The sequence below is a fragment of the Oncorhynchus tshawytscha genome, linkage group LG25 (genome assembly GCF_018296145.1).
Source record: "Oncorhynchus tshawytscha isolate Ot180627B linkage group LG25, Otsh_v2.0, whole genome shotgun sequence".
Lineage (NCBI taxonomy): Eukaryota > Metazoa > Chordata > Actinopteri > Salmoniformes > Salmonidae > Oncorhynchus > Oncorhynchus tshawytscha.
In genome coordinates, this window is record NC_056453.1 from 6,442,400 (window position 1) to 6,451,128 (window position 8,729).

The 8,729-nt window shown below is 43.3% G+C and overlaps 1 protein-coding gene and 1 pseudogene across 1 annotated transcript; both read left to right on the forward strand.

Moving 5' to 3' along the window:
- The first annotated feature begins 612 nt into the window (after window positions 1-612).
- LOC112224741 lies at window positions 613-4,918 on the forward strand (annotated as a pseudogene).
- Window positions 4,919-6,468: 1,550 nt separating this feature from the next.
- LOC112223966 lies at window positions 6,469-8,423 on the forward strand. Its single transcript, XM_024387263.2, has 4 exons — window positions 6,469-6,704; window positions 7,155-7,379; window positions 7,727-7,876; window positions 8,050-8,423. The coding sequence occupies exons 2-4, from the start codon at window positions 7,169-7,171 to the stop codon at window positions 8,292-8,294; spliced, it is 606 nt and encodes a 201-aa protein (XP_024243031.1). The 5' UTR covers window positions 6,469-6,704; window positions 7,155-7,168; the 3' UTR covers window positions 8,295-8,423.
- The last annotated feature ends 306 nt before the right edge of the window (window positions 8,424-8,729 follow it).

The following is an 8,729-nucleotide window of genomic DNA, read 5'->3' on the forward strand; positions in this document are numbered from 1 at the left end:
AGGAGACGCTTGGTTAGAGGCGAGGTAGACTGAGTGAAACCTTGAAGTGTCGTGTCGTAGCTTTCCGTTTTTAACCAACGTTTTGCTGGGTCCACTGCCCTTTTGAGTTCATCCAGACAAGTTTGAGCTATGAAGGAAATGGTCAAACCTGAATCTATCACAGGTCAAACAGTCATTTGAGGTACGGCCTGTTGAAGTTGGATTTTCTCGTCATATCGCCAACAAAGTAGAGTGAGTTGGAATAACAGAGCATTTGGTTATGTGTCGATTTTCAAGACCAATAACCCACCTTCGTGACCCAGTGGGTCCTCTATCAGAATGAGAGAGGAGTCAGCAGTAGCAACGCTGCTTATTTTGTGCTTCTCCACGAGCAGGAAGCTGTGGAACGATGGGGTAACTTTGGGAGTTTCAGTAAGCAACCATTTTGATACATTCCTTCAATTGTATTAGCCTACTTTATTTCAATATTTTTTGTCATTCTGTGATATTTATTACCACAGTAATTCTTTATGGATCGATTCAGTTGTGGTTAAGAAAACAGTGCATACTTAGTGGTGGGCTATACGAAGAGATGGGGGAGTGACATGCCTTGCAAAGTTTAGAACGGGCACGATGATGGTTAATGAGCGCTGCCTAGCAACCATTGAGTTTAAGAGCGTAGTGTGTGTCAATGCCACCTCGGCATTACGGCTACATTTCATAAACCGTTGGCAGAATTGTATTACTAGGAAATTATTACTAGGTTGTTTGGCGCCAATAAACGTTTTGGCTTTCGTACTGGCAATACCTTTCACATATAAAGAAAAGATGCGGAAAAATGTTGTCATATGAAAGGGGCTATGAGAAACGTATTCCAGTGTCTGCTTGCCATTTGATAATCTTTACCAGTGCGTGTGTAGGCTACCTGCCCCTCCACATCCGAAGCATAGGCTGCTGTAGCCTACTGACGTAACAAACATGATTAAAAAGTTACGGCAAGAGATTTTTAATGAGAAAATAATGGATTCACTTTTCCGATGCCAGTTAAGGATACTATAGCTATAATGTTTCACATTGGATTTATTAACTACCAAGGCGTGTTTTTATTTGAATTCTGGTGACGCTCTGCACACACAAGCTTGTTAGCTAGCTAGCTAGCTCTGGTCCAACGTTAATCCAACTCTCGGAAGTTCAAAGACATTCAAAGTTCCTCCATAGAAGCCGCTCCTCCGTAGGTATAATTCTCTGGGCCTAATTCAGATAATGTCATTAGATACCCAGCGCTTCAATTCAAGGCTCCTCCACCCTCTTCGTCGCCTGACCAGCAAAATTTCAGTTGCGTCTCGTGCCCTACACTTGTCTGTCCAATTCATGTTAGTTAACAACTATATAATATTCACACCCCTTTTTCCACAACTTGTTTTTAGAAAGTGGGATTGAAATGTTTACAATTTACAAATAAAACCAATCTACACAAAATACTCTGTCAAAGTGGAAGAATTCTAACAAATGAATGAAATTTTTTTAAATAATTTACTTAAGTATTCAACCCCCTGAGTCAAAACATGTTAGAATTAGAGGTCGACTGATTAATCGGAATGGCCGATTTAATTAGGGCCGATTTCGGAAACAGTCCTGAAATGTGAAACAAACATTACAACAGGAAACAATCACCCACAACTCAAAAGTGATACCAGGCTACCTAAGTATGGTTCTCAATCAGGGACAACGATTGACAGCTGCCTCTGATTGAGAACCATACCAGGCCATACACAGAAATACCAAAACATAGAAAAAGGAACATAGACAACCCACCCAACTCACGCACTGACCATACTAAAACAAAGACATAACAACAGAACTAAGGTCAGAATGTGACAATATGAAGGTTTTTTGTTGTATTTCCAATATAATTAATTGTAAACATTAAGAGAAATGAAGGATTTTCTACAATGTTGTTGATCCATCCTCAGTTTACTTCTATCACAGCCATTCAACTCTGTTTTAAAGTCACCAATTTAAAATTGGATTTGATCTAAGTTCTTCTCCTTTCAGGTGTGTTGCTTTGTTGCTCTCTAGTACAATGTGATCATCGGCTGAAGCCAGTACCCTTTACCTTGGGAAGAGTGTCCTGAACATGGTACCACAACACAAGTTACATAAGAGACATGAGGGGTGCCATAATGAAGTTTGGGAGGAGCTGAGTGCAGGGAAAACAATCGCATGTGACAGTACTGATAAGATACTGTTGAAGGCTCATATCACTTAGTTCCCTGCTTAGCAAGAATAATGCAATGTTTAGCGATAAGGAGGAGACGACACCCAAAGTGGGGTATGAATACCTCCATGGGGGAAGCCGTGTCTGTGTCTGAATTACAGCTGTAACGACCCGTTGGGAAGAATTGAACTTGGTTAAGCTTCTCTAGTGTCCGTGAGTTATTTATTCAAAATTAGAACCTAACACTACTATATAAGGAATAGGTTTCAACCATCACTCATTCATTGCCTTTCAGTAATGTTGTCCAAGTACAAACACAATAGAAGCCTGATGTGAACCTGACCATTGTCTTTGTCTTTCATCTCAGTGGAGGAATGCACAGCCAGTAGTCCCACCACCTACTTCTGGTTCCGGAAGTAAATATGATAACCTGGCAAATATTACTACATACAGCCTAATACTGGGACTGCTTAAGCACACACTGACAAACAAACCCTTTTATTGTATTTTTTTAACTGTGGGATCCTGATTGTTCTAAAGGGGTATGTGGTTCAGAATTACTCCGTTTTTTGCAACCATGGCAATTCACACACAAACTCCTTGCGATCAATAATGCACTAGGCCTAGATACTGTATCTATCATGGTAGGATTCAGTGCACTGTGGCAGTGTCTAGCCACTGACCGCCCCTTCTCTCTCTCCCCCCAATCCAGCTGGAGATCTGGGGTGAGGTGTAGGTATGGCGCCAGGTGGCCACGCAGGTCTTCTTTGCTCTTGGCCTGGGCTTTGGCTCAGTCATGGCCTATTCCTCCTACAACCAGCAACAACTGCCACCGCCCTCACCGTTTCCACCATCAACTTCCTCACCTCTGTCCTCGCCTCGCTGGTGGTGTTCGCCGTGCTGGGCTTCCGCGCCAGGGAAGTCGCCATGCGCTGCGTGACGCGGTGTGTGTTTGGACGGGGAAAGGGTATTGTTTTTGATCTCTTTGTACTCTCTCTGTGTGTGTGTGTGTGTGTGTGTGTGTGTGTGTGTATGTTGGGATGAAAAGGGGCTATATTGAAATGCCCTGTGTTTGGGGACTGTTTCTGGTGTTATGTTTAGTTAGATATTATTATATATCTACATGTATATCTACTCGGTCATTAAAAACAAATACTCGGTCGTAGCGATAGTACATAATAAACTGACTGGTTGTTCTCCATTCTCCCCTCTCTCAGTAACTTGGAGAAGCTGGCTGAGCAGTTTTCCATGGGGCCCCTAGGCCGGGACCTGCTACCCAGGTTTAACATCTCTGACCCCAGTTCGGTACCACTGGAGGCCTACAGGGATTGGTTCACGGCTCACGGAGCCAAGGTCCCTGGCAACCTCACCGACTGCAGCCTAGAGGAGGAGGTGAACAAGGTAAATGGTTGATCTTGCACTCTAGCCTGCCTTTTCATTTACTGCATCTCAACTCTGTATTCTTTGTTACAGCTTTGCCCTCTTTATTTAAAAACCAACCAGCCCTGCAGCCTAGAGTATGCTCTTCCACCCACTCCTTGTAAATTAATAATTTAATTTTAGCAGGTTTATTGCTCAAATTTAGATATGTTAAGATAGTTAGGATCTGTTGAGCTATATCATGATACATGTAAATGTCCCCTTCCCTTTCTCCTTGTCCCTCTCTTTCAGGGTGTGGAGGGCACAGGGCTTGCATTCATAGCCTTCACAGAGGCCATGACTCTGTTCCCGGGCTGTCCCTTCTGGTCGGCCTTGTTCTTCCTCATGCTGCTCAACCTGGGCCTCAGCACCATGTTCGGCACCTTGGAGGGCATCCTCACACCCCTCACCGACAACTTCAAAGTGCTGAAGTGCCACAAGACCAAGCTCACAGGTAAAGAGAGAGAGAGATGCTGTCTGTGTCCATGTTTTTGCTCACAAGCCCCTTTTTCTATCAGGTTTTTTAGGTTTCTTTCTGACCCTAAATTTGGGAACCACTGGATGAAACTATTCATTTGTATAAACATTTGAATTCTTATTCATATAGAAGTGTTATAAAATGGCATCCTAATGGGGTCTGAGTGTTAGTCCTCACTCCTCTTTACTAAATATGCCAAGTGTATCTGTGTGGGGTCTGTAATGTTCTCTCCCTTCCCCAGTGTTTAGCTGCATCGTCGGCTTTCTGATTGGCATGCTGTTTACGCAGCGCTGTGGGAACTACTGTGTAATGATGTTTGACGACTACTCCGCAACCCTGCCCCTCATCATCGTGGTGGTGTTTGAGTGTTTCAGCGTGTCCTGGGTATACGGCGCTGACCGGTAAGAACCTATTAACTACACTGACCACATAAATCACATGATGTCCCTCAGAAATTAGATGACAACTTCTTTCCCGAAAGAGGAATTTTACATTGATGAAGAAATAGTCATACTTTTGGATTAATGCAAATTTAGATTACAAACAGTGATTCACAGCATCGATCCTTCAGGTCCACTTGCTGTGTTTGTTCCCCATTGTCACTGATCATTGTCTTGTGTATCTGAATGTCCAGGTTTCTTGATGACGTAGAGAAGATGCTGCACTGGCGCCCCCCTGTGATGTATAAGTACCTGTGGAAGTACTTGTGTCTGCTGGCCATGCTGGGGCTGCTGGGAGCTAGCCTGCTGAGGATGTGCTTCAAATGGCCCACCTACACCGCCTGGAACAGAGAAACGGTAAGGAGGCGGCCTCACCATGGTTGATATACGACCATATACCATATATGCATTCGGAAAGTATTCAGACCCTTTGACTTTTTCCACATTTTGTTACAGCCTTATTCTAAAATGGATGAAATAGTTTTTTTCCCTCATCAATCTACACACAATACCCCATAATGACAAATAAAAAAACAGTTCTTTAGAATGTTTGAAAAATATATACAAATATTTAAAAAATCACATTTACCTAAGTATTCAGGGGGTTTACTCAGTACTTCAGTTGAAGCACCTTTTGGCAGCGATTATAGCCTTTCTTGGATATGACGCTACAAGCTTGGCACACCTGTATTTGGGGAGTTTCTCCCCTTCTCTGTAGATCCTCTCAAGCTCTGTCAGGTTGGATGGGGAGCGTCGCTGCGCAGCTATTTTCAGGTCTCTCTAGAGATGTTAGATCGGGTTCAAGTGCAGGCTCTGGCTCGGCCACTCAAGGACATTCAGAGACTTGTCCCGAAGACACTCCTGCATTGTCGTGGCTGTGTGCTTAGGGTCATTGTCCTCTTCACCCCAGTCTGAAGTTCTGAGCGCTCTGGATCAGGTTTTCATCAAGGATCTCTGTACTTTGCTTTGTTCATCTTTCCCTCAATTCTAACCAGTTTCCCAGTCCCTACTGCTGAAAAACATCCCCACAGCATGATGCTGCCACCACCATGCTTCATTGTAGGGATGGTGCCAGGTTTTCTCCAGACGTGACGCTTGGCATTCAGGCCAAAGAGTTCAATGTTGGTTTCATCAGACCAGAGAATCATGTTTTTCATGGTTTGAGAGTCCTTTAGGTGCCTTTTGGCAAACTCCAAGCGGGCTGTCGTATCTTTAACTGAGAAGTGGCTTCCGTCTGGCCAGTCTACCATAATGGCCTGATTGGAGGAGTGCTGCAGAGATGGTTGTCCTTCTGGAAGGTTCTCCCATCTCAACAGAGGAACTCTGGATCTCTGTCAGGGTGACCATCAGGTTGTTGATCACCTCCCTGACCAAGGCCCATCTCCCCTGATTGCTCAGATTTGCCGGGGGTCAGCTCTAGGAAGAGTCACTGTGGTTCTTCCTTTTAAGAATGATGGAGGCCACTGTGTTCTTGGGGACCTTCAATGCTGCAGAAATATTTTGGTACCCTTCCCCAGATCTGTGCAATCCTTTCTCGGAGCTCTACAGATAAATCCTTCGACCTCATGGCTTGGTTTTTGCTCTGACATGCACTGTCGACTTTGGGACATTATTTACACAGGTGTGTGCCTTGTCAAATCAATTGAATTTATCACAGGTGGAGTCCAAGTTGTAGAAACATCTCAAGGATGATCAATGGAAACAGGATGCGCCTGCGCTTAGTTTCGAGTTTCATAGAAAAGGGTCTGAATACTTATGTAAATAAGGTATTTCAGATTTTTTTTATATATATAAATTTGAAAAAAAAATCTAAACCGTTTTTGCTTCATCATTATGGGTTATTGTGTGTAGATTGATGAGGAATTGTGTTTATCCATTTTAGAATAAAGCTGTAAGAAAATGTGGGAAAAGTCAAGGGTGTCTGAATACTTTCCGAATTCACTCCATGTATTTATGCATCGCATGTCCCTTTCATACTGTATGTGTGTGTATTCTCTGTTTGGATATATGGGTGGCTGGGGACAGTAGTTGTCTTGGATGCAGTTTTGTCAATCATCTAGGGACACAGGGAGCAGAATCCGAGGGTACAGATAAAGCGAGAGGAGGGAAAGAACAGCTGAGTGAACACACCTGACAGACGGGAGTGGCTACCAAACCAGCTAAAGAACTGGTAATGTACATATTCCTATATCTGATTTGTATATCTAATTATATAATTGAATGGGAGAGTAACAACCTAAATATACATGGAAATGCATGAGAATTTAAATAAATAGTAAATTGTGATTACTAAGCTTAAACAGCGTATTTCAAGACTTGGCATTGTATTGGTCGCATATACATATATTTAGCAGATGTTATTGTAGGTGTAGCGAAATGCTTGTGGAGCCAAAAGGTAAATGTTGCAACAAAAAGTTGTCTTTTGAGCTGTGTGGTAGTTGGATGCTCATAATAAGAACTGTAATTACAGGAGCTTCTCTGTGACTACTCTAAATATCCTAATGTAGAACTCAACAATGAAAGGGATACATTTTAACTGTGTGCACTCAGAGCGTGATAAAGTAGCAACATGGAAGTAATTTCAGTTCTGATCTCCAAAGAAGTCCTCTTTTTTTTTAAGGTGAACCTGCTAGTATGGATGCCCTCATGGCCTGCCTGGTGGCCATGTGTCTCTGTCTGGTCCTCCCAGTGAGCTGGTCCCAGAGCACACACAAGTCAGAGGAGTTTATCAATACCCAGCCTCAACCTGCCCCTGGAGTACTACCACAACTGGCTCCTGCAGCAGCACACATCCAGGATGTGCTGAAGAGTAAAGAGGAGACCGAGATCACTTCAAAACAAATGTGTGAGTGAGAGTCACAACGGGGAAATGTTCATAGATACAGGGTCTGGGAGAGACAAATGTTGAATTCACGTTAGAGGGGAAAGAAATCACTGACGGGCAGCTGTTGGGAGAAATGGAGAGAGTGGAAGGGGGGGGGGTTAATTTGTTGTTTATTTGTAGTTCTGGGCTACTTATGTTGTGGCTTTTGTTCACAAATAATACTGTACGTAGTACAGTTTGAGGGTGGGTTATAGTCCATCTGAAAGGCTGGTGTATGAAGGGATGTATGAATATACAAAGAATTCACTTTTACTTGTTTTGATATGATATTCAGAGATGGGTAACAATGTGTCACTGTTTCCCATCAGATGCGAATGTGGGCCACGACAACGCCAAACTGGGCCTGTTCATAGCTGCTGCCCTGGGAACCGTGGCGCTGATGGGCATGGTCTACTGCATCTACATGCAGTTTTACACCAAGCACCAGTACCTGCACACCCAGCTCCACGATGACTCTGGTAATAGAACTAACTCCTTTTCAATACTAATACATCATTTTACACTAAAAAATGTTGGGCTAGTTTTGGAACCATTGGAAACTATATAGAAATTACTGCACTTGTGATCTCTCTTATTGTTGACTCTTTCTCTGTCCGTCTCTTTTTCTCGTTCTTACCTTCTCTCGCCAAAGAGTTGACCCTTGACCTCCCAGAGGCACCTCCTGTTTTCTTCCACGGTTCCGTCGGTGCAATGGACAGAAAGGGAGAGGTGCGGGGATCTGGTAATGGATCTTTCATCTCTAACACACCCTCCACCATCTCTGTACCACCCAGGCTGTCCCCTCCTCCCTCTGCTGTGCCCTACCTTCCCCTCTTCCTCACCTCTTACCCTCTCAGAACCATATCTGTTAGAGATCTGGAGAGAAGCTTTGTCTGAAATGAGGTACTTATCACCAGTGACTGGAGACATATTAACCTGATCATTAAGAACAATGTTTTTTCTCTTAACTAAATTAACTGAAGTTGGTGCTGTTGAACTCATAATAAAATGGACTCTCACTGTGCATTTCCTGTGATCCTGTGGTTTTTGGAAATTGAAAAATTCAACAACTGAACTTTTTTTTGTCTGCAGTACTATGGTAGATGAGTAGCTTACTGTAGATCACATGCCATGTCATATTCAGGCCAGTAGGTGCTAGAACACTGGTGATACAGTAGGGTGATTTTATGATGAAGACTTCAGTGATGGCAGGGATTGGAATAAGACTCTCATCAATAAAATCAACATAGCCTGAAATAGTAGCCAATAGTACTCATAATGTGGCGAGATCAGAGCACATCCATGTTTGTGGATGTACAGTTATTATGGTGA